The following is a 24775-nucleotide window of genomic DNA, read 5'->3' as shown; positions in this document are numbered from 1 at the left end:
AGATAGCATAGATCCGATCCCATTGATAATCTCGCCAGCTGTCGACTGCTGCCTTACTCGCGAGGGGGCACGATCTCCCGGTGACAACGTCGATGCCGGTTGATATTCCTCCACCGGCGTAATCATAGACCTGACCCTATACGACACAGCCCGTTCTGCAATCCGCTGCGACAAAGGATCCGAACCAGGAGACTGCTCAGATAGCCTCGCCCTCGATGAGGCAGCCGGCGTGTGGAAATAGTCATCCTGCGCATTGCCCGCACCCGGCGACGACGAATATAATGAACCCGCTGCTCCACCATTCCCGGTCCGCCTCGACATGGAACTCGCCCTCGAGCTCGGTGATGCGGCGGCAAACATCGGTATTCTTGTCTGAGACGTCAGGGATCTCGATGAATGACTCCGGCCCGAGGTAATGTATGGGCCCGAGGGGTGTAGAGTATCGCTCTCGGTCCTCGGCGCGTTGTCTCGTGGGATCGACAAAGATTCGGCGAGTGTGTACGTAAGTTGAGGCGACGCTGACTTCAAGTCAATTGTGGGCGATGTGACGATGACAGGTTCTGGGGGTGTCCTGTGCGGATACGAGCCGGGGAGGCCATCGGTGAGAGTATGAGTAGGCGCATCGCGGTCAGGCCGCGCAGCAGTGTATGCCATAAAAGGCTTGATTATTGACAGTGGTCTGTCGAACCTCGAAGAAAAAAGGATCCTTCAAGGTCCCTTGAGCTTGACGTTGCGTCGTTGGGGTTTTAATAACAGAGCTGCGACGGTTGCATTCCAGCTGCTGTGAGACGTCGCGCATCGACGAAATCTGTCGTACGGCGTGTTTCATCCGCCCAGCGCTCGGGCCGACGTACACGAGCCCGAGCCGAAGAGCTTGGTACAATGGACATGTTGAAAAGGACAGGACGGGCAGGATTCAATGGAAAGAAGTGTAGTGTTTATTCTGAAGTCCTATCTAACTAGCTAGGTTGAACGATTGAAGGATGAAACGCGATTGTCCATAAGAACGATCAATAAAAAAAACAAGAAAGACCCATACGCCGTGATATCATTAACTCCGAAGCACACACAGGAAAGCACAAAATTTGAGCAACGAACCAGCATTGCCCGCATAAGAACCGAAAACACCAGGGGCGAGACGTTTAGAAGTCCTCGTCGAAGGCGAAGTCGTGAGCTCCCTTTCCTGTGGCCTCACCAGCGTTGCGCTCCTGTCCAGCCATGACACCGGCCTTCTGGTAGTCAGAGACACGCTTCTCGAAGAAGTTGGTCTTACCGGCCAAGGAGATGTTCTCCATGAAGTCGAAGGGGTTGGTGGCGTTGTAGTACTTGTCGTTACCCAAGGCAACGAGGAGACGGTCAGCGACGAACTCGATGTACTGCTCCATGAGCTTGGCGTTGATACCGAGGAGAGGGACGGGCAGAGACTCGGTCAAGAAGGCCTGCTCGATCTTGACGGCCTCGGTGATGATGTCCTCGACGACCTTCTTGGAAGGACGCTTGCGCAAGTGAGAGAAGAGCAAGCAGGCAAAGTCGGTGTGGAGACCCTCGTCACGAGAGATAAGCTCGTTGGAGAAGGTCAATCCAGGCATGAGACCACGCTTCTTCAACCAGAAGATAGAGGCGAAGGAACCAGAGAAGAAAATACCCTCAACAGCAGCGAAAGCGACGAGACGAGTGGCGAAGGTAGAGTTCTTGTCAGAAATCCACGTCAAGGCCCACTGAGCCTTCTGCCTGATGCAAGGAATAGTCTCAATGGCGTCGAAAAGGTAAGTGCGCTGAGCAGGCTCCTTGATGTAGGTGTCGATCAAAAGGGAGTAAGTCTCGGAGTGGATGTTCTCCATCATGATCTGGAAACCGTAGAAACAACGAGCCTCAGGGACCTGAACTTCGTTGGAGAAACGCTCGAGGAGGTTCTCGTTGACGATACCGTCAGAGGCAGCGAAGAAAGCAAGAACGTGGGAGATAAAGAAACGCTCGTCATCGTTCAATCTGTTCTCCCAGTCGTGCAGATCCTTGGACAAGTCCATCTCCTCAGCAGTCCAGAAAGAGGCCTCGGCCTTCTTGTACATTTGCCAGATCTGTAAATTGACGCGTCAGTACGCGTCTCAAAGTGTAATGAACGCGCGTAAATGCGGACTCACCTCGTGGTACTTGATGGGGAAAAGAACGAAGCGCTTCTCGTTCTCAACCAAGAGAGGCTCAAAGTCATCATCGTTCTCGGCAGCCTTCTCCTTGGTGTCCTTCTCCTCGACCTTAGACCCAGTCTCCTTCAAGACCTTGGCCCAGGCGGCGCGGAGGTCCTTTCCATCATCCTTGCTGAGCTCAAGACCGGAAAGAGTGTTGGCAACCTGCAAAATTGAATGTTAGCAAGACGCGTCTTGGAGATGTCCTGGCGATGGGGGAGCAACTGACCTTCTTGGAGGGAGTGAGATCGACAGTGGCAGTAGTCATTTTAGTGTTCTCGGTGGTTATTATAGAAGGATGTCAAGAGGATGCCGTGATGGATTGGTTCGTTCGTGGTTGTTAACCTTCTCCGGGGGGGTTGGGAGGGGGAGGGTTTTTGTAGTTCCGCGCACTTCACGTGCCCTTAATTAGCCCTACAGTAAACGCGGACGCGCGAAAAGTGATGTCCTCGAGGAGCGCGAGACGCGTCGCGATTTCGTCCCAATGGATGGATCGCAGACAAGGGAATAGCCCGACGCTTCTGGACACCTTGCCAGCCAATTACAGGCCTGGATCAGATCAGATCGTTCGATCTGATAATGCAGATCGGAGACCCAGACGCAATTGAAGACGCGAGGAGTGCTCATACCGTGCCCTTAGTCGAGAATGACTCTCGGAAACGGGTGCCGGGTACGCGTTTCGGCGAGGCGCGATTTCTACTTACAGGCTATAGGTGGGGAAGTTGGGGACCTAGGTAATACTTAGGTCATCATAACAACTGACCATCGGCGTCGTTGCTACGTGGATCGGCGGGGTTACTTCCTGCTGACTGAGACGCGTAGGATGAGATGGGACTGTTCGTACATATTCTTGGCACGTCGACCGTGTAACTATAAGTGTGTGCCCTGGTCGAGCGCCTGGCATGTTAGGTGATCTATTCTCTGCTCAGACAGAGCAAGACATGATCAAAAAAAACATCCGTTAGGTCACTAAAGCCATAGTAATTTCTCTTCATTATATCAGTGCGCTCGATTCAATGTTTCAAGCGACCATTGACTTTTCTGCATACCCTGTGCCAGGTGACCCGAACGGAGCTGTAGCGTGTGATCAGGTCTGCCGAGAAGAACGGCTAGTCAGATTGCCTTTGTGGGGACATCTCAACGCTCTCCAAAGCGGGAAACGTAATCTTTCCCCATTGCAGCATCAGACTCCAGTCGACCGACCACCAGAGACAGCGTGGGAATAACAGCGCAATGGTCCGGGTGCTCTTGCCTTGCCCCAAGTGTCGAGGCAGCCTTTCCCCATGAAGTCCTTGAGACTACGCAGAGGTTTACATATTTTTGATATCTCAAGTAAAAAACCTAGCTATAGTCTGCCACTGATGCGTTATTAAACATCTCCTTCTCCATGATTTGATGACTTGCCGGGTTGACAAATCCCAATGGCGAGCCTGCGCAATTCTGACGTACCAAAACAAGCACGTTCGACCTACGTCTTGGCGAAGGTGAACACTCCTCTGAGTACCTCGGCCATTGCTGTTCTCTTAGAATTGTTCAACCTTAAGTTTCCTCGACTTTCCTCGACCCCGTGTACCGCGAAAATCTCACATCACTGTATGCACACTTGAGCAACCCCTGAATTCGCCTGGCCCCAAAGTTTTTGGCTGCAGATCCAGCAGCAGCGCTGAGAACGACCGACAGGATTCACCGAACAGTCGACCTTAAGAACATCCAAAGAATCGCAATCATGGGTACGCATTCGATTGCGGGTGCTGAGGCGACGCGATTGATGCTAATCTTGCTGTGTAGGACCTAAACAAAAGGGAGTTAAGATGAGTTTGAACGACTTCATTGGCGATGACCGTATGATATATGAGCCCCTATCGTGAGGTGGATGTATGCTAACGTCTTTTTGATCGATAGAGTTCGGCGCCGGCAGTTGGGCTGATGAGATGGATGAGGCTCCTATCGCCCCCGCCTCGCGCTCTTCTGGTGCTGGTGAGGGCGGTGCCGGCGACAAGTGGCAGCCTACTCGCTCTTCGTACGGCGGTGACCGCGAGGGTTCTTTCCGTGATCGCGACGACTTCGAGTCCCGTCCTCTCCGTGAGGAGGTTCCCCTTCCCACCAAGGCCCCCTTTACCGCCTTCGTCGGTAACCTTCCCTGGGACGCGACTGAAGATTCCATTGGCGACTTCTTCTACGTCGAGCTTGAGTGTCTCGTTACCAACGTCCGTCTTGTCAAGGACCGTTTGGACGACAAGCCTAAGGGCTTCGGATACGTTGAGTTTGAGGATCTGGAGTCGTTGAAGAAGGCCTTGGCTGCCAGCGGACAGAGTATGGCCGGAAGGAATGTTCGTATTTCGGTTGCTGAGCCTCCGAAGAACGGCGCTCGCGCACACGGTGATGACAGGACTGAGCGCGAGTGGGTTAGGACTGGACCTTTGGCGCCCATTGAGCGTCCTCAGCGTCAGGAGCGTTACGCTGGCTTGTCTGGTGATGGCAAGGAGCGCGATTTCTCCAACTGGGAGCGCAGAGGTCCTCTTGCTCCTCGTGAGCGCCCAATGGGCGACCGCCCTCCTCGCGGCGACCGCGAGGGAAGCTTCGAGCGTGGCGCTATCAGTCCCCCTGCTGAGCGCAGGCGCCTTGTCCTTACTCCCCGTACCGAGAAGCCTCTCGACCCTCCCAACACCCCTGCTGCCGCTACCCCCGCTGCCTCGAAATCTAACCCCTTCGGTGCCGCTCGCCCTGTCGACTCTGACGCTGCTTTGAAGAAGGTCGAGGAGAAAATTGAGCAGCAGCGTGTTGCTGCTGCTGAGGCTCGTGAGAAGGCTAAGGCTGCTCGTGAGGCCAGGGAGGCGAGGGAGGCGAAGGAGGCTAAGGATGCTGAGGCTGTTGAGGTCACTGCTACCAAGAAGCCCGTAGAGGCTGCTAAGGCTGATGCTAGGGAGTGGAGACGCGCACCCGCCGCAGAGGAGAAGAAGGAGGAGATCAGGGAGAAGTTGGTTGAGAAGGTTGAGCAGATTACGTTGGAGGCTACTGGTGAGGCTGCTCCCCAGGGTGCTAATGAGGAGGGTTGGGCTACCGTTCCCAAGAAGAAGTAAAAGGGGTTTTTGTGTACGATTGGCAATTGCAAGGGACGGGCTGTCTGGTTTGACATGTTGTGCTATGATTAATCTAGCATGTATTAATATTTATCACCCATTTCTTTGTCCTGGGAAGTGGCTGGTGAGGCACGACTCTGTACTCAAATTTGTGAGTGGCTCAAATCACGTGCAGGCAGGGTTTCTGTGCGCGGTTGCCCTCAGGCTTCCCCCGAGAGCGGCGCCCTGTGCCTAGGCGAAATTTGGTGAGCTCCTCCAAGGAAGGCCTTCGTGAATATCGCCAACCGACATCCAACACCAAAGGTACGTGATCATTCGTTGCAGAGGTGTCCTTGCTGTCAGTTCGAATACGTCCGGCACATTGATCTGCTCCGTCTCCGTTTTCCCCGGTCCCCGTTACTCATTCCTTCGTCCAGATGGCCGCCGCTAAGCCCCATGTCCCGATCGTGAAGAAGCGCACTGCGACCTTCAAGCGCTTCCAGTCTGACCGCTTCATGCGTGTTGGTGAGTCGTGGAGGAAGCCCAAGGGTATCGACAACCGTCAGCGTCGTCGTTTCAAGGGTACCGCTGCCATGCCCAAGATTGGTTACGGAAACAACAAGAAGACCAGGCACATGATGCCCTCTGGTCACAAGGCTTTCCTTGTCCGCAACGTTGCCGACGTCGAGCTCCTCTTGATGCACAACAGGACGTAAGTGTGGACTCTATATCGCAATTGTTGTGGTTGGTGGAAATTCAGTACATGGCTTGGCAGACCGGATTTGTGGATGTGACATGGTATATGCGTGCTGGGACGTGCTGTATGTGGATTTCGGATTGAGTGGTGGAAGTTTGAATGGAACCGGATGTCACTTCGCGGACCTATGGAATTTGTCATCTGTCAGGCCGTGCTGAATTTCCGTCAACTTACGACTTTTGCGAGCCTTATGAGTCTGGGGCAGTTCACTAACATTTGTTTCTCTAGCTTCGCTGCTGAGATCGCCTCCAACGTTTCTTCCCGCAAGAGGATCGCCATCATCGAGAAGGCTCGCGCTTTGAACGTTAAGGTCACCAACGGTCAGGCTAAGGTCCGCTCTGAGGAGTAAATATCTTCATTTACTTTCAGATCTTAACTTTGTCTGTTGCGTTTTTGGATTTAAAAGGGGCGTTTATTCACCGGGTTTTCCTATGAGGGCTAGGGGTTAGGAGGAGTGGATAGGGACGCGAGGACGTTTCATTGCATTTGGTTCTTGCGGTCTCTGGAAGTTGTATGACAGCAAGCGGTCACAATGCAAACTATTCACCATCTCTTGTTGGATTGACGCTGTATCCTGGACCCTGGACTCCTCCATATGAGCTTGCAGTATTGACTAAGCTGCTCCGTTAACCCCATACGCCCCATGCGCTTGCTTGTCCATCATGAACCTCCAGAAAACGACCAGCAAAGCCCTTCTACATCTGCTTCCCGTGATCCCATGTCGCTACTTTTACCCAGAAGTCCAGTCCCAGCAGCTGCCGCACGGGCTTTCCAAGTTGCGCGCGCTGTCATCGTGCAAGCCGTCGATATCCGGAGCACCCCAGCCTGCGGCCGCGGTTCGTGAAACAGCACTGGACGTGCCGTCGATCCATACCTTTCGAGGCAAATATCAACGGACCCTTCGACATTTATTGGACAATACCGACGATTGATCAGGCCGATCCAGGGGTATATGATCTTCAACTGAGATCCTCGGTCATACGCCTTGTGCGAGCGTCCTCCCGTGCACTATTACCATGTTTAGCTTCTCCAACCTCGTCGCGATCGCGATCGTGTTCCTTATCCTCCTGCCGTTCTCGACCTTCGCAATCCTACATACAATCACCGGAATCAAGGTTCGTAGCTATGGATACCTGTCACTCCGCCGTCTTAGTTATACGACACCGGTTGGCATACGTCTTTATGTGCGATCGGTAGGCCTTTCGCTACACCGACCTACGATTGCGCGAAACACATGGATCAGCATTGTTGTTACAGGGATCAAGGTCCAACTGCGCCCGGAGCATGTCGCGAAGCACATGAAAGGACGGAAGTCTCCTGATCATGTGGCCGTAAAGGAGTCTGCCGAGGAGCAGTTGCGCATCCTCGGAGAAAAGTTATCCAATGTCACGAAATGGATCAACATCGTGGATGTTCAGATTGACAACACCTCTCTGGAGGTTATTGAAGTAGGGACGTGGCAGATTGGTCGTTTGCATGTCGCAGCGGAAACATCGGCCTGTAATGATGGACGAAAGGGCTTCGGGATTCGAAATTCCGGTACCCGAGGGAGGGCGCAATCACTCCCAGGGGTTTCACCCTGTCAAAGCACAGTGGTGACCGCAATGATTCAGCATGTCCTTGTTACACCGCCTGATGCTGATGCAGAAGCCGTCGAGCTTTTTGACATGTCGCTATTCACAGTCACCATTTCGGCAAGCGCAGATAAGGGTGTCACCAAGGTCAAGCTGGAAGCTCGTCTGACGAAACTGTTTGTTCCAGTAGACTGCTTCCTGCACGTACTGGAGGAATTCAGGGTCCGCTGTCTGGTTGAGCAGGATGTGTCCGTGTCAGAGACGATGCACGAAAACCCGCCGAAGCCACCAAACCCCATTCTCCAAGTTATTGATGAAGTCCACGTTTACATCGGGGCGTTGGAGGTTACCACTGCTCTCGCTCAGCTGCAGCCCACGGGAATACCGTCCCGGTTTACTCTGTCCTTGAAGGACGCTGGGCTGGAGTTTGAGAAGATACCTCAGACAAGCGCTGTGCACCGCATGCATTTCCACCCCGACACTATCTCGCATCAAGCAATTCTCACCGCTGTCTCTATCACGGTGTACGGTGGGCCTGAGGACCAGCAGGATCAGCTTATTTCGGTTCCACTCATGACCGTTGCATGCAAAACGAGCATGGTGAGTAGGTGGTTGGGGTTGGGCAAGTTACTTGATGACCCGAATACCAATCTGGTTACGGTAAATGTGGTCATCACTAACCCATCTGCTGACCTGAGGCTGGACCATGTGCCGATCTTCCTTTCCCTCCTGAGACTATCCAAAGCCAGGAAGACTGGGCAAGTCAATAGCGACGAGAAACCCACGTTGAAGTCACGTATTTCGAGCACTCTACCACGAATGTCCTTGAATTTTACTATTCACGAACCGGCGATGCGTGTTCTCCTACCCTCGATTTTGAGGAACACTGATGGAGAAGACAGCTTCCGTGACCGCGCTCTCGTTTCTCGTCAAAACAACGTGGTATTGGACGTTGAAGGTGCCCACACGGAGACAGGGCAGTATGCTATGTCAACGGCCATTCGGTGGGGCATTCAGCGTGTGTACTACAGGATTGACGGTGCGACGCATGACGTTATCGATTTCGATGGCCTGCTCTTGCGGTTGAGAACAGGGTCAGCGCAAGAACCTCATGTGTCAGTGTATAGCTCCATTGAGAATCTCAAAGTCAAGTTGGATCATCCGGATACGGTAGCTTGTCTGACCGAGATTGCTCATACCATCGACAAGCATGTGGTGCCAACAAAGGTCGTAAGCGTCCTTGATACGCTGAAACTCCCGAACCGACTGAAGGAAAAGCGGTTCTTCCTACGTAACCTTCCTGAGTGGCTGCACGATGTTCGAGTTGAGGGTAAAGATGTGCAGGTCGCTCTCGCCGACGTTGAAAAGGCGATATCGGAGGACGCGAAAGGAACAGGTCTTCAGATTGATTCTTGGGTTGCGGACTATCGTGTCGGCCCTCATACTCACAAGCATCATCACAAGACCCTGGATGCATCCATAATTCCTCCCCTTCAGGATGATTCTGGCCCGTCCCCGGCTGAACCACAGACGCCGCATGCCAAACACTCAGACTTGCATGATGAGGACCATCGCGACAACGAAGACGAACAGAGGATGACTGTCGTTGTACGGGCTTTGCGAGTGCTAACCATCGACTCAAAAAAGAAGTGGGATCATGACGAACCTCTGTTAGCTGTGCCCGCGATTCACGTATCTATGTCGACAGCGAGCGATGAGGAGTCTGACTACGGCAAGATACGCCTGAATGTGAAACAAGCGGATTTGGGATACTCCTTGAACAAGCACTATACTTTGCTTCAGGCGATTAACGTACTGAGAAAGGCCGCTGCAATGAGTCCACCCGCGATTCAACGTCAAAGGGAAGACAAAACAGTGGAGCAAGGGCAACATGTGCAACACAAAGAGCCGCTTTTGATCGACGCTAAGGTTCATTCCCTTCGTTTAAGAGCTTCGTTGCCCTTAGGCAGGCGTGCCATGATCGAAGTTGCCAACCTCGAGTTTGCAAAACCACGGTGGGGAACTCCTACTACGAAGGCGCGATTCGTGCGTGGATATGTCCCCAACCCTATCTTGAATACCGCGTGGGATCGAGTTTTCAGTCTGAGCCAGGTGAAGGTGGAGCAAAAGTATGCCAAAGGCACTTCACAGAACGGAGATGCTCACTCAGCATCCAGCAAATCCTTCATCTTGAGGTCTGACGCCATTCGTCTACGAATCCCTGATCGATTCGTCCTGCACGAGTTGATCGAGAGTATCATCAATACCGCCAAGGCTGGAAAGCAACTACAACATCGATTCATCACGGGTTCAAATGACTACATTCTTCAACCGCATGCAGAGGACGCGAAACATGTTCCTCGGGTGCGTGTGAAATCGCGGGTTACCAGTCTTATCCTTGAAGATGATCCATTTGAATCCAGGCTAGGGCTCATCTGGCGAGTTGGGTTGATTGAGCAGAAAGCTCGCCTGGCTCGGGAGGCCGCTTTCGAAGCGAAGTGCGAAAAGATCCGCGAAGAAGACGAAAAGAGGAGGGCACGCAGCGATGCGCATAAACGCGCGCATTTCGAGGATCAGGATGTTGACAAGGTTTCTCAAAAGACGGACAGTAGTACACTTGCAGACCTTGAATGCGCGGTGGACGCCGCCGCTGAGCACATGCAACAGGATGCTGCATCCACTGACAGTTCTGTGGAAGTTGCAGATCGTCCCCAACTACAACCTCGTGACACTTCAACGTCCCTTCGGTACAATCCAGAAACAGCTCCAGAGATTAGCTCGAGTGCCCGGGTTGATATTGCGACCGCTGAGAGGAACCTGCAGGAGCATAATTCCACCGCGTGGATCAAGAGGTTTAAGTGGGCCAATGTGACCAGGTCGGCGAAGATGGCTGCATTACGCCAAAAGGTGTGGGGCCACGATGATCTTATCACACATCACTCTGGTGCTCGTGAGCGGATCTTGCCTTTGCCGCAGAGACCACCTCTCATGAGCGTTGTTCTCATGGATCTTGACTTCACCATTGACAAGCCAAGCTTTCCGCCAAGCTATCTACCGAGCTTCTTACATGACGTTGGCAAAGGTCTTCCACCGGACACGCAGTTTTCGCTTCTCATTCCATTGAGTGTACGATGGGAGATGAGTGAAGCACGTGTTAATTTGAGAGACTACCCGTTGCCTTTGATTCATATCCAGGCGCCTTCCACGAACCGGACCTCGAAGATGCCGACGTTCTCGCTACAGGCCGACTTCGTTATTGCCGAAGAACTTGCTGATTTTGAATCAACCCGGCATGTTGATGTGACGATCATCCCCTCGGACACGGGACGAAAGGGATCACCGTCGTTCAAAATGACCATTCCTCGGACGTCGAATCCCCCAAAGACGTATTCGACTATCAATATCGGCATTAACAGTGATCTACCTACCCGCTTTGCATGGGGTACATCTCTGCAACCAGCCATATCAGATGCAATGAGGGTATTTGAGTCTTTCACAAAACCCCAAGCAGATGTTTCTGAGAAACTTGGGTTTTGGGATAAGATTCGTCTCGTGTTACATAGTCGCATGCGCCTTAATTGGGGGAAGGCGGGAGATGTGCACTTTACCTTGAAAGGTACCCGTGATCCCTACATCATCACGGGTGACGGTGCCGGATTCCTGTTTTGCTGGCGAGGAGAAACGGCCTGTCAAATCGCGTGCAACCCGGAACCCAGAAATCTTCTCCAAATTGAAAGCGAGGAGTTCATGCTTGCGATCCCTGATTATACAAAGGACGTCTTCGACAACCCTGTTGCAGCTGCATCAGGTGATCGTAAAGTACGTGCCGATCAGGCTCTATCAGAAGCATCACTGAAGCACAACGACATGTTTCAGAAGATTGTCATGAAGCTTACTGGCCGAGTTAAATGGACAGCTGGACTAACATTTGAGAGACATTGTCCACCGGACTGCAAGGATTGTGAAGGACAGAACAAATGTCGTTTGTATACTTTCAACCCACATTACGACGTCGTAATGAAAATCCCCCAGTATTCAATTCTGAAGAACGGGCAGGTAAGGGACGCGTTTGCCGGCTTCCGGAGCAATTTCCTTCATGGACAACTTTCTGTTACTTGTCCGAGCAGAACGGAGGATGCCAACCTCACTGGTGTCGGTGGGAAAAGCGCCGTTAATTCAATTCATCTGACCCCAAGGGTGTTCTCACACTTCTTTTCCTGGATTCATACGTTTTCAAGCGCTTTGAACTTACCCTGCCGTCAAGGCTCGTTGTTTCCAAACCCTGAGAAGTCCGGTAAAAAGTTCGGAGCCTATCTTGCGACTTTGAAGTACAAACTGGAGCTTTCGCCTCTGTTCCTCAGTCATATTTACAAGCACAAAGACAACAGAGATTGGGAGCAGGGTACCCTGACTGCAACTGGCATAAAGGGTCGCATTGAGAGATTCTCTATGGATATGCATCAGCGTCGCGAAGAGCATGTTGATCAGGCTAAGGATCAAAATAAAGAGAAGAAGTCACATATGTCAGTCAATTTGGCCGAAATCAACTTTATCGACACCGATCTCCGAGCAATTCTTGCTACTGCGCAGGAGTACTCTGCCAAGGACTTGCATTTCATGCGTACTGCACAAGAAGAACAAACGGAAGCTGATCATGTTGTCTTGGAGAACCAGGCTTGTCTCGGTCTTCCCACAGAAAATCGCGAATGGGTCGATATGAACGATTTTGTGGAGCTGGATTACGTTCTCGCCCAGAAGAAACCCGAATGTATCATTATGCCTTTGGCATTTACACCGCGATTTACTTACTACCGCGAGACAGATCCGTCTGAGCATTCCCACGGTAAATCGCGCGGCCCTCATGATGCATCCCGCGTTACGAAATCGAGATTTAACGATGAAGCGACTCACGACTGTGCCATGCAGGGTATAGGGAAGAATTATCTCGCCGCCCAGTTGAAGTTGGCGAAGAATCGAGAAAAGGAGATCTCGCAGCTAATCAAGAAGAATGCGGATTATCTTGAGCAGATCGAGGGTCAAATTGCGGCAACGCCGTATAAAGACGTCGCTCCCTTGATCAAGCAGTCTGAAGAACTGGTACAACAGAGTGCGTTGTTGTACGACAAGCGCAATTTCATGTCAGCGCTTACCCAGATTCTCATCGAGCATTTTGAACGAGGCAATTTTGAAGTGGATGACGAAATTAGGAAAGTACTCGAAGAACAGGCGAAGAAAGAGGGTCCAGCCAACCTCAACGATCCCCGGCTTCAACGCTTGGAACTTTCACCTCTGGATGATCCTTTTCATGACTTCAGCAATCGGTTCGTTGTGCATAACGTTCAGCTCAAGTGGTACAACGCAGTCCGCAACGCGCTTCTTAGTTACATACACGAAGTCGGCCAACGACGTGGTTTCATATATTATATGTCCCAAAGAGCTGTTCAGTTTATCTCCAACCTTGTTGAAGAACAGAGGGAACAGAGTGAATCCGTTGTGGGTGCCGAGGAGGGAGAACTGAAGTACGAAAATGAGGAGGAAAGGGCCACAGAGGATCTTATTCGCCAACTTCTAGAGGATGCCGACCAACATTTTGTTGTTAAAGACGAAAAGTCTACTGTCAAACCCCCAAAGCGTCGTGACTCGACTGCTCCTCAGCAAAGCCCGCGTGACGGCCGTTACGAATGGATCGAAGACTTACCAGATGGCGTCGGTGCAAGGAGTCAGTATACAGTGAGCCTTATCGCACCCCAAATTCAGCTCCAAAGTGAAAAGAACGATGACAGTGCCGTTATTGTGACAACTCAAGCGATCCGATTGAACATATTCAACCTCATGGATAAGGACAACTTTGATGATGATGTCAACGGGCTTATTCAGCAAAGGTTTATGTTCAGTATGGATAACGCTCAGTTCTTCGTCGCGCAGCGGAAGGATTTCATGGGAAAAATTGGAGATCTGCTGTCAGCCAATAAATACGGAACTAACGAAAACTCGTCCTGGCCGCCTTGGGTACCCCTGGAGACCATGTTTGATTTCGTTAACAGTCCTACAGCGTTTGCGCGAATTGTTGATCAGACTTCCGCTTCGTGCACGTACTCTAAATACAATCACTTGCGTCTGAAATACAATAGCTCCGTCGAAGACGATGTTGAAAATCGGAGTCGTTACGGCCTTGGCGAAACCGAACGCTCCAATATCTGCAGCGTGAACTTCCCGAAGTTTGTCGTTTCAGCGGATGCCCGGCAATACCGAGCGTTGTATGTCATCATCACGGATCTGCTGATGTATACGGAACCGTTGCAGAAAGAGCGCACTGAGCGCCTTGAGCGAATCCTTATTGCCGCGGACTTTAGTGACATGAGGGGTGCTGTTGGCATGGTGAAAAAGCTGCAAGAACGGATCCGCCAGTTGCTTGAAATTAAGACACAGTTTAAAATCCAAGCTGAGAATTTGGATGAACAGGGCTGCAATGATCAAGTTGCTGTCGAGGCTGAGATACATGACTGTCAAGAGGAATTGTTCTTCCTGATGAAGACAATCATTGCATCGCAGCATATGCTTGAAGATCACGAAAGCATGGCAAATTCCGCAATGCGCTGGTTCTTGTCTGCAAGTGAAGTTATTTGGCATATGAACCAAGACGACGGAACTCCTATGTTGGATGTCGGACTATCTCATGCCACATTCAAACGAGTTGACAACACCGACAACTCAAATTTTAACACGCTGGAGATCGAGATGATGCAAGCAATAAATCTGATGCCAGGAGCTCGGTACACTGAGATGGTGGCACCTTATTTCGGTGAAACAAGCACAGTACTGGATGCACGCCGGAGCAAAATGCTTCGTGTGTATTGGTACATGCTCGAAGCAATCGGTGGCATCAGTGTGATGGATCATTTTGAGCTGAACCTTTTCCCCATCAGTGTGCAATTAGAGCACAGTGTCGGTAAGAATGTGTTCGCGTATTTCCTTCCAGAAGACATGGATGAGGATGAAGCGGGAGACCCTGACGCAGATGATGTAGAGGGTTCGGCTGAGCTGGCAACCCAAGACGAAGAGAACCCACCGGAAACGAATTTACCAAAGCGAAGTCGCACGCTCTCGAGTGGCTCCAGTGGTGCTCCGAGGCCGTCTTCTAGCTCTTCGCGCATATCACAGTTCACTACAGCGAGCGACGGAACGAACGGAATTATCCGTGTGGGCTCTCTCCATCAGAATCTTAGGGCGTCGCGTTCTAGAGAATCTTTGGCGACAACTTCGACAAGCTCTGATCACTCGGAACATTCAGCTGAGAGCAGCGGGAAGAAAAAGTTTTGGCAACGAAACGCGGTGTCAACTAATCGTGTGGAGGCCGAGGACGATTTATCGCAGATGATGAGCCGTGCCTCTCAGAACATGACGCTGGTTTACGTGAAAGTTCCGAGTACGGTGCTGTGCCTCAGCTACAAAGGCCCGAAGAGAACAAATATTGAAGACGTGGAAAACTTTGTTTTCAATATGCCTACGGTGGAGTTTCGCAACAAGACTTGGTCTTTCGTAGAGCTTGCGGTGCACCTCAAACGAGAGGTGCTCAAGGCTGTGTTACAGCACACAGGCTCACTCATTGCCGAAAAGTTCACAAAGCACAAATCTAGCAAGCACCATCCATCGCGATCCCGTACAAGACAGCTCTCGAGCTATCAGTCGTTCACACCGATCAGCGCTTTGAGCACCGATGAGGACGATGCAGAACTCCCAAACACAGATATGGCACAAAAACGCCTTCCACGCAGCGGTTCAACTGCCCTAACGCGTCCATCAACCCTGAGAGAGGAAGTGGAACCGGAAGACGAGGAATCCACTGGCTCATCGTCATCTCCTGTACATTCTGTGCCTTCGTCGGTAAGACCGCCAATGGCGGAGAACGAACGCTTGCAATTGGGTACGAACGGTATCTTAGATGAAGAGAAGGTAAGTGTATCCCCTACACTCTGGCTCATCCGGTTATTGACAAATGCTTTAGTCTCATTCACTACTGCCCCATGCTTTTGGGAACTCTATCGGACGTCATTTGGCCCATTTATCCCATCTGGCACGACATAGAGATGGTATAGCGGAAGAAAATGAAGAGAGTAGGCTCAAAAAAACTAAAATGCTTTTGGGCAAGTTCGTTAGGTGAATTCGAGTAGCAGTTTTCTGCTCACCTGAAGGGATGGCGTGTCGCTGGGAGCCGATATCTAGTAGGAGTTTCAGATGTAGCATTTTCGCATAAGCAAGCAAATAGCAGTTCCTCCCATGTTTCCTTTTCTAATCATCTACCTCCTGTGCTAACCAGTACGTTGCCGCTTCACACACCGCGTGGGGGTTGGCCCTGTAACGTAGACAGTGAAAGTATATTTACAGTGTAAGGTCGTACGGGCCGTGTCACAAGCAGCGGTGCAATGGGCAAGGCGAAGGTTGCGGCTGTGCCTGCAAAAACTTCTGCAGTCCCCAGCAAGTCCTCTAAAGCTGGTTCATCGGCAACTCCGTCCTCATCTGCAGTTTCAACGACTAAGAAAGGCGCAAAGGGCAAACAGAACGAAGAGCAGCCCCCCACGCCTGTGGTCAAACCCGCCCTGGTTGCCCCAGCCTCATGGACGGGGAAATTGCCCGGAGCATTGCTTCACGAGCACTGCCAGAAGCTCGGCTGGAATAAAGTGAATTATGACATGGTTCGTGAGCATACTGCCTATACAGCAGACGACATAAGTAGCTAACCGGATATCTTCGCAGTCCCATAATTCCTCAGGGTTCACTGCAACTGTAGTCTTGTCGAACATCAATCCGAAGACAAGGCTTCCTGAGACTACCCGCTTGCACCCTGATGCTGATCTGGTTTCGGGCCAACCAACAGCGGTAGAGGCACGGCATATGTCCGCCACTTACGCTCTGCACCGTGTGTCGTCTCACAAGTCCTTGCAGCATGCATTGCCTCCTAATCACCGCAAACTCTGGTCGGATATGGAAGCCAAGAGGAAGATTGATGTGAAGGAAGGGCGTGGGTGGAAATACTCGCCGGACCCCTTTCAAACGCGGAGAGAACGAGCGGCGAATACTCAGTTACCAGCCGGCGAATCTATTTCGGCCAAAAATGTGAAGCAGGGTGGTTTGCAGAGCGCGGGAAAGGAAGTTGCTTCGCTCGCACCCAATTCGAGGAAGGGACAATGGGACCCCTCGCGCACCCCAGCAGTGGAAATGTCCGGAGATGTACGTCAGCGCGTGGAGGGACTTATTCGCAATTACCATACATGGTCAGGCGGCCCTCCGCCGAATGAAGCGCAGCTTGTTGAACGGTTTGTCGTCGATATGGGGTGGCGTAAGACTCATGTGGAAGAAGCCTGCGAGTATGCTGCTGATGCGGAGGAACTGCTGGAGTGGCTATTGATCCATGTCCCCGAAGATGATCTTCCCCCTCGCTTCTTTCCTCCCAAATATAGCGCAGGAGGTATTAGTGTTGGGCAGAACACAGCGGATGGTTTAATTCAAGAAACTACAGCGAAGCGTAAGCTGTTCTTCTGCTGATCTTTGCTTATGCTAATCAAGACGTGCAGGTTTGTCGCAGGGAGGGTATCAGCTCGATCAGTGCCGGTTGGCACTAGCAAACAGCAACGGTGACGAATGTCGAGCTGCTGAGACACTTTTTAGAAACCTAGTTGGCTATCCGGCTCCAGAAGCTCAGGCAGTAAGCAGTGACCTTTGGTCCGAAGAGGCCATTTCCTTGGAGGCCATTTATGTCGAGAGGTTTCTCATGACTCCCACATCATGGAAAGTGTCGTTATCGACTGTAACAGGGACGGATGGCTCCATATCGGTGACAATGTACCCTTCGTCGTCGTACCCTATGGAACCTCCAGCGCTCTTCCTTCATGCAGCGCAATTACCGGCCCATATTCGCCTGGCGATTGCACGTCAAGCCGGACAATACGCCGTTGACAATCTGGTGGGTGACATGATGTGCTACGCCATTGTCGAATGGATTGAGGAGAACGTGCAAACTATCATCGATAACCCAGGGAAACTTGTTGAAGTGTCTGGAGGAATCACTGGCTTCAACGAAGCCACTGATACCAGTGTTACAAAGAAGCGTAAACGCCGATTGCGCCGCGTCGTGAGGTCTAATGTCCAGTTCAATTCTACGGTTGACAGTGCACTCTCTCGACGTTTGAAAGAAGCTTGGCAAGCGAGATGTGCGACAAGAGAATACCAAGCAATGTTATCGGCCCGGCAAAAGCTCCCAGCATACTTGCAACGCGACCACATAGTGCAGACCATTATGACTCATAGGGTAACGCTAGTCACTGGTGAGACCGGTTCAGGAAAGAGCACCCAAGTCATACAATTCCTTCTAGATCACTTGCTTGCTTCGGGTCAGGGCGAAGGTGCATCGATGGTGTGTACACAACCGCGTCGAATCAGCGCTTTAGGGCTGGCTGAGCGTGTCGCCGCTGAACGCGCAGTAAGCGTCGGCTCAGAAGTGGGTTATGCAATTCGAGGCGATAGCAAGTGGGGTCAGGATACAGCGATCAGGTTTGTTACTACTGGTGTTGTTCTGCGGTGGATGCAAACTGCTGACGGTGAACTGGATGGCATCAGCCACATAATTCTGGACGAAGTACACGAGCGATCAGTTGATTCTGACTTCTTACTGGTCATTTTAAAAGAACTTGTCAAGAGGCGAAGGGATCTGACCGTCGTGCTCATGTCCGCTACTGTCAATGCCGACGTGTTCGCGCAGTACTTTTCGGAAATTGGACCTGTAGGACGCTGTCATATTGAGGGACGAACGTTCCCAGTGGAGGACTACTATCTTGAGGATCTAGTCAAGGCTATGGATTATCGTCCCACGAACGTTAGCATGCGCGGCGGGGCGCATCGAAGGGGGGAAGATGGCCCTGACGACTTCGAGGAAGGTGACTTTGACGAGACCGTCAGAAATGTCCTTAAGACTATTGGAGATCGAGTGGATTATGACCTTATTGCGAAAGCTGTACAGTATATTGATGAAGACCTCGGCGACAACAAGGGAGGGTAAGGCATTTGGAGTCCATTACACAGATACATCACTAATTCTTTATGCAGAATCTTGATCTTCATGTCCGGTACCATGGAGATTTCCCGAGCGATCGACGCTATCAGCTCTTTACCCTCTCGGGGTCGCTATCACATCATGCCTCTCCATGCTGCCCTGCCTCCAGCAGAACAGAAGCGTGTATTTCCGCATGCCCCGCCTGGAGAAAGAAAGATTATCGTGGCAACTAACGTTGCGGAAACGTCTATTACCATTGACGACATTGTTGTTGTGCTCGATTCTGGTCGTGTAAAGGAAACAGTATTTGATCCGCAAGACAACATAGTAAGACTCGTTGAAACATGGGCATCCCGCGCTGCATGCAAGCAACGACGCGGTCGTGCCGGTCGAGTTACGCAAGGGAAGTGCTACAAGCTGTTCACTAGGCGAACCGAGAAAAGGAAGATGCTCGAGCAGTCGTTGCCAGAGATTGCAAGGACGCCTTTGGAGCAGCTATGTTTGAGCGTTCTAGCAATGGACGTTAAAGATGTGAAGGGATTTCTCTTGAAAGCGCTGACGCCGCCCAGCGTCAGTGCGATGGATAGAGCGCTAGTCACATTGCGCGAAGTAGGTGCCGTACATGACGATCGTGAAGAGTTGACGGCACTAGGAAGGCATATGTCAATGATTCCGGCAGATCTCCGTTGCGCGAAGCTTCTTATCTTGGCGTCTATCTTTGGTCTCCTAGATGTTGCTTTGACCATTGCGGCCATCCTTACAGTACGAAGTCCATTCCTTTCACCTGCGGACAGGCGTGATGAAGCTAAGGAAGCACGTCTTGCATTCTCGAACGGATCTGGGGATCATCTAACTGATGTTACGGCCTTTAATACGTGGAACGACATGAGACGATCAACCTCCAACAGGGAAGTACGGCTTTGGTGTGAGAAAAACTTCCTCTCACAGCCTACACTGTTTGACATTGCGTCTACTCGGTTACAATATTTGTCGGCTTTGCGTGAGACGGGTTTTTTGCCGTTCTCACGAGATGCTGTGTCGTCCTTCTCCGTCAATAGCGGAAATTTGGCGCTAGTACGTGCCGTGGTCGCTGCGGCGACGTACCCGAATATCGCACGCATCCAATTGCCAGATAAGAAGTACCAAGCTATCAGTGCTGGTGCAATCGAGGTTGATCCCGAGGCGAAGGCTATCAAGTTCTTCTCCCGTGACGATGGTCGGGTTTTCTTGCATCCGTCGTCCACCTTGTTTTCTGCGCAGACGTTCAAGGACCTGTTCCTCGCATATTTTAGCAAACAGGCAACGAGCAAAGTATTCCTTCGAGACGCTACACCCGTGGGAGCCTATGCTGTCCTCTTCTTTGGCGGGAACCTGGAGATCGACGTCAACGGGCGAGGTATCACAGTCGGGCGCTGGGCACGCATCAAAGCTTGGGCCAGGATTGGGGTACTCGTGGGTCGTCTCCGTGCAATGTTAGATGATCTATTGGAGCGGCGTATCGACGATCCTACGGCAGAGAAGAAGATGGATATAGAGTTGGTGGCATGTGTGACACAGCTTCTGCAAGGCAATGGTTTATAGAAACCGAGATACACATTAGATCTAGACGCTGGTTAGCTAGATAGTCAATAAAGACATCTTTCAAAGGATAGGACAGGTGTGATTATGTAGATGATTTGTGTATGCTATATACGATGATGCTCCGAAGATGAAGGGGTAACATGGGGCAAACCGAAAAAGAAAGAACAACGCAAAAACATCAGACAAAGCAACCCTTGACGCAACAGTTCCTAAAACTGAATAGCAAAACCGCAAGTAGAGGAATCCCAGATCCTCCGCGTGAATTCCCATAACGCGTCACGTCCAATAACATTATGCTGATAAAACTGTAGGGGCCGAAAACAAACCAGAAACCGAGAGTCCACGAACAGGACACTCTCTAGATCATACCTCTCTCGCAACACAAGTCTTTCTCGCATCATAAGAAACCACTTACTACTGCATCATAGAGTCGTTACCGCCAGCGAACTGGAAACCACCCGACGGCACGTTCTCCTCGAGACCACCGAAAGTGAACTGACCTCCCTCACCGGTCTGAGGAGCCAAACCAGTGTCATCCACATCTTCCTCACCGAAGTACCTCTCGATGACGTTGTATGCCTTCAAGTAGATCTCCTCGTTACTGGAGCTCTGGGCGTTATGAATCTTCTCCATACCACCAGCCTCCTCAATGAAGAGGGCGTACTGGTTCGTACCACCGTACTGCTCCTTGTCCATCTCACCGACCTTAAGAATGTTCTCCAGACCATCAAGAGCAACCTGGATGATCTTGTTGTCCATGCAGGTAAGAAGATCACAGAGGGGCTTGATGCAGCCCTGCTGAACAAGGTAGCGAATCTGATCAGGCTTGGCCAATCCACCAGAAGTGGCGTTGGAGATGGCCCAGCATGCCTCCTTCTTGGTCTTGAAGTCGGCGTTCTGGAGCAAGTGGATGAGAGGAGGGATAATGTTGGCGTCAACGACAGCCTGGATCTGGGCGCAGTTACCGGCAGTGATGTTGGAGATAGTCCAGCAAGCCTCCTTGCGAATGCCGTCCTTGCTACTGGAAAGAAGGGAGAGCAATGCAGGGAGAACACCGCAGTTGATGATAACCTGGGTCTGAACGTCGTCACCAGTGACAATGTTACCGACAGAACGCAATGCCGGGGTCTGGACAGAGGTGGACTGGTGCATCAAGAGCTCGACAAGGCGACGGGGGATACCGGCCTCGATAACGGCCTGGATCTTGTCGTTGGAACCGTCGGAGAGGTAAGAGATAGCCCAGCATGCATCAATCAAAACCTCATCGTCCAAGGAGAAGATGAGCTTAGCCAACACAGGCAAAGCAGGAGCGATCATGCCCCAGTCGGGCTGAGGGGTCTTTCCACGGCAGAAGTTGGACAAGGTCCAGGTAGCGTTGCGGAGCATGCTCAACTTGCGAGAGTCGCTCAACAAGGCCAAGAGAGGACGCAGAGCACCAGCGCGAAGGACGAAGTCACGGCACTGCGGCGAATCACCGGCGATGTTACCCAAAGCCCAGACAGCCTGCTCCCTGACATCGGCCTCAGGGCTGCTCAACAACTCAACGAAAATAGGGACGGCACCAGCCTCCATGACGACCTGCGTCTGACTGGAGCTACCGGAAGCGATGTTGGTCAATGCCCAGGCGGCCTCAAACTGAACGAGGGTGTGGGGGCTGCGCAAGAACTCGACGAAACGCTGAACGACACCGCACTCGATAACCTTCTCAATTGGTGGGTTGCGCTCCTTGGAGAGAAGCTTGCGGAACTTGGTGGTTGCGGCGATTTGCTGCTCGATATCTTCGGAGAAGACACCAGCCATCATCTGAGGGAGTTCATCGTTAAGCTGGAAAGGAACTGTTAGCAAATGTCCGCATAAATGCCCATGACGGACAATGGGATGAAAAGCAGAGCCACGCATATACGCATACACTGGTCAACGATACTGTTGACTCGAGCCATTGCAATTGCAAGCGCAACGTCAACTGCCCAACACCTAGATGACGAAACTCACCTGAGATTCTCCGACACCCAATTCCTCGTCATCACTGTCCAAATCGCCAACAGCAGAGGCGACAGCCATGTTTCTCCTCTTCGCCAAAGACTCCTCCCTCTTCGCTTTTCTGATCTCAACCTGAGCCTCCTCACGACGACGACGGAGCTCATCCTGCTTGAAAAGCCCCTTGGACTTGAAGTTGGAGCGACGGTGCTCGGCGGTGAACCTGTCAGACATAGTGGGTGTGGGTAGGTATCTATGCTGCGAAAGCGACAATTGAGTTGCTGTTGGTGGTCCGTGTTTGGCCCGTTCACTGAGAACACTCGTGCTCGTGCGTAGTCTCTTTTTTCTGTTTTGATTCGCCCTGGGAGGCAACCCACCCGTACCTAAACAGCGTTGCCCTAACCCACTCACCGTACGGAGAAAGCGCTGCGAGAACGTAAGCTTAATTCTACCAAACGACGGAACTCTTATAATGATGCTCGGGCCATATCCAGACAACGTTATGTATTCGGTTATCACGTGAAAGCGTGGGAATCTATCTGTCTACACAATCCTCGTCCCGAACATCTGCAGAAGCCTGTGTCGACGACCGTCCATGTACATCTCCTGCGTGCAGCACTCAAACCATGGCCTCATCACCTCCTTCGGTTTTTGTTCTGCTATCGCCTTCTTCTTCTTCCCCTTTCCCTTGCCAGCTCTGAGGTTCGCCTCCAACATCCCCGCGGCCGTATTCATCTCCTGCAGGTTTCCCCACATCATGAACAGTATTTCCCTGAGTCTATCGATACCATTCGGTGTCGAAAGACAGGATGGTTTAAGACCACCAAGGAGCTCGATAGCATCTGCTCCTGAAACTGATACAGGTCTGGCAATGCCATCCGTGCCTTCCACCAATAGACCAAAGTGCCATACCCACTTCTTTCCATTCGAATCTGTCACTATGCCGTCCCTGTCCCTGCTCTGTGATGGCGTTGGGGTGGGTACTTGCGTGGTCTCCTCATCGTCTGATGCGTCAGAGTCTGGCAAAGCGGGAGCACTTGAGAACAAGCAGCGTGGACAAGCTTCGTATACTCGAGACAGCGTGGACTGGCATCTGTCGCACCACTGCACGCGGAAATGAGCCAGATCCCGTGGCTGAAAGCCAATTACACGGACGTGCATCCTGTACTTTCGAGGTCTCTCAGGATTCGGATCGGGCACATCTCCTGGCAACGTGAAGGCAATGTGAGGATGTACAGTGACCACATTCGGTGCAGGCTTTTTCCGTTCTCTTTCTGCTTCTTCTTCCTCCCGTTGTTTCCGCTTCAGTTCTCTAGCCTCCCCCTCCGCCTGACGTTTCAAGGCTGCCTCAAGTGCGCGCTGCCGTCGATGGATATTCACAAGCACAGCATCCGTTTTGTGCACCTTCTCGATGTTTACCTTCTCCTCGTTCTCGCGATCACCATGCAGATTCGCTTCTAGTAGCCCATCACGATTACGTTTCGCACGTAAATTCCGCAACAGTACAAATTCTCCCTCCATTAAGACATTCTGACGAGCCCATTGTGAGTGCGGAGGATATAAAGTAACTTGTAGCACAAACCGTCCCTCGGGGAATGTGTGCCGCGTGTTTTCACCTTGCCTCCAGTGTTTCACGAGAGCGTTCTCAGTGAAGTCGCTAACATAAATCTCGCATTCTCCTCGTGGCCCTACGACTGGATAGGCCTTCAATACCTGTGCATAAACATCATAGAAGCGATCAAACTGTAGCTCCGAGATCTTCGCAGTGGGCCGTGTCCCTGGCTGCATTGCAGGAGCAGCGTCTACCTGAGTAACGTGCTTCCTACCAATTTGTTGTGCAGAAACGCCCATTGCACCGGCGGTACCACCACGGGTCGTCCAGTATTTCGAAAGTTCAGTCGCGTAACGACGTTCATCCGCTGTCAAGGTTGACGGCTTACCGATGTGTTGCAATCGATTGCCCTGAGTCTCGCACAGCGAGGTATCCCACCGGCTAAGCCCTTGAATGTTATTACCGTACCTCTGTAGCTTCATATTCCTGCACACCATAACAATAGGGTTCTTGTCATCTCCGGGGTCGTAGTCGGGTCTTGTGAACGTTGGCATATCTGCGATGTTCTCCCGAAAGATGTTGATCATCAGCCCAGATGACACGAGTGAACGAGTCGAGTCGCATAGAGTGATTGAGGTAACGAAGTCTTTTCCTCGGGTCTTTCGAGCGGGTTTGTACGATGCAACAACACCGATAACACTGACGATCTCTCCCGGGGAGGTGTCGTCAAGACCAGCTATCGTGGTGTACTCGAAGCTCTTCAGGCAAGTTAGCTCTAGATCACCATCACTGCTATAAAGCAACTCACTGTGTCCCCTGGTAGGACAGGCTTTGATGGATTCATGATGTCTGAACGGGATTCGGAGATACTCTCCGACTCAAGATGGACCTCGCTGAACGTCGAATTCTGCGCAACTTGCAATTGGCGACGCGTTTGGCGAATCACGCGTCCCGACAACCGCGCTCCGATCGCGGCCAACTTGCAATTGACGCGATGAGTTCTCGATATAACCGCGGTTTCTTGACCAGAAGACGACGACAGTAT

General features: G+C 51.6%; 7 protein-coding genes across 7 annotated transcripts; 4 read left to right on the top strand and 3 right to left on the bottom strand.

The window, feature by feature from the left end:
* Positions 1–963: 963 nt before the first annotated feature.
* SAICODRAFT_77829 (uncharacterized protein) lies at positions 964–2523 on the bottom strand. Its single transcript, XM_019171081.1, has 3 exons — positions 2413–2523; positions 2142–2348; positions 964–2078 (listed from the first exon to the last, which is right to left on the bottom strand). The coding sequence occupies exons 1-3, from the start codon at positions 2449–2451 to the stop codon at positions 1143–1145; spliced, it is 1182 nt and encodes a 393-aa protein (XP_019025520.1). The 5' UTR covers positions 2452–2523; the 3' UTR covers positions 964–1142.
* Positions 2524–3855: 1332 nt separating this feature from the next.
* SAICODRAFT_17957 (RNA-binding domain-containing protein) lies at positions 3856–5263 on the top strand (the record flags this gene model as incomplete). Its single annotated transcript, XM_019165883.1, has 3 exons — positions 3856–3913; positions 3972–4025; positions 4086–5263. Exons 1-3 carry the CDS (start codon positions 3910–3912, stop codon positions 5261–5263), a joined length of 1236 nt encoding a protein of 411 aa, XP_019025519.1. The 5' UTR covers positions 3856–3909.
* Positions 5264–5679: 416 nt separating this feature from the next.
* On the top strand, positions 5680–6348 carry SAICODRAFT_90076 (ribosomal protein L32e; the record flags this gene model as incomplete). The annotated part of the gene is made up of 2 exons (XM_019171674.1): positions 5680–5954; positions 6228–6348. 2 exons carry the CDS (start codon positions 5680–5682, stop codon positions 6346–6348), a joined length of 396 nt encoding a protein of 131 aa, XP_019025518.1.
* A 667-nt stretch (positions 6349–7015) lies between these two features.
* Positions 7016–15850, top strand: SAICODRAFT_70126 (uncharacterized protein; the record flags this gene model as incomplete). Its single annotated transcript, XM_019170538.1, has 2 exons — positions 7016–15526; positions 15579–15850. 2 exons carry the CDS (start codon positions 7016–7018, stop codon positions 15732–15734), a joined length of 8667 nt encoding a protein of 2888 aa, XP_019025517.1. The 3' UTR covers positions 15735–15850.
* A 146-nt stretch (positions 15851–15996) lies between these two features.
* Positions 15997–20201, top strand: SAICODRAFT_24195 (P-loop containing nucleoside triphosphate hydrolase protein; the record flags this gene model as incomplete). The annotated part of the gene is made up of 4 exons (XM_019166756.1): positions 15997–16266; positions 16328–17096; positions 17146–18622; positions 18674–20201. 4 exons carry the CDS (start codon positions 15997–15999, stop codon positions 20199–20201), a joined length of 4044 nt encoding a protein of 1347 aa, XP_019025516.1.
* Positions 20202–20535: 334 nt separating this feature from the next.
* Positions 20536–22498, bottom strand: SAICODRAFT_90070 (ARM repeat-containing protein). Its single transcript, XM_019171673.1, has 2 exons — positions 22194–22498; positions 20536–22025 (listed from the first exon to the last, which is right to left on the bottom strand). Exons 1-2 carry the CDS (start codon positions 22410–22412, stop codon positions 20616–20618), a joined length of 1629 nt encoding a protein of 542 aa, XP_019025515.1. The 5' UTR covers positions 22413–22498; the 3' UTR covers positions 20536–20615.
* Positions 22499–22721: 223 nt separating this feature from the next.
* On the bottom strand, positions 22722–24574 carry SAICODRAFT_24193 (uncharacterized protein; the record flags this gene model as incomplete). The annotated part of the gene is made up of 2 exons (XM_019166755.1): positions 22722–24488; positions 24539–24574. The coding sequence occupies 2 exons, from the start codon at positions 24572–24574 to the stop codon at positions 22722–22724; spliced, it is 1803 nt and encodes a 600-aa protein (XP_019025514.1).
* Between the last annotated feature and the right edge of the window lie 201 nt (positions 24575–24775).

Source organism: Saitoella complicata (assembly GCF_001661265.1).
Source record: "Saitoella complicata NRRL Y-17804 unplaced genomic scaffold SAICOscaffold_6, whole genome shotgun sequence".
NCBI lineage: Eukaryota > Fungi > Ascomycota > Saitoellomycetes > Saitoellales > Saitoellaceae > Saitoella > Saitoella complicata.
This window is presented reverse-complemented; position numbering and strand designations above follow the sequence as displayed.

Excerpts from the sequence above, each read along its gene's own strand:
- SAICODRAFT_90070 (XM_019171673.1), bottom strand. The coding sequence starts at position 22,412 with ATGTCTGACAGGTTCACCGCCGAGCACCGTCGCTCCAACTTCAAGTCC. Across the intron at positions 22,026-22,193 it reads TGGGTGTCGGAGAATCTCAG|CTTAACGATGAACTCCCTCA; the intron begins GTGAGTTTCGTC and ends GTTCCTTTCCAG.
- SAICODRAFT_77829 (XM_019171081.1), bottom strand. The coding sequence starts at position 2,451 with ATGACTACTGCCACTGTCGATCTCACTCCCTCCAAGAAG. Across the intron at positions 2,349-2,412 it reads ATCTCACTCCCTCCAAGAAG|GTTGCCAACACTCTTTCCGG; the intron begins GTCAGTTGCTCC and ends TCAATTTTGCAG. Across the intron at positions 2,079-2,141 it reads TCCCCATCAAGTACCACGAG|ATCTGGCAAATGTACAAGAA; the intron begins GTGAGTCCGCAT and ends GTCAATTTACAG.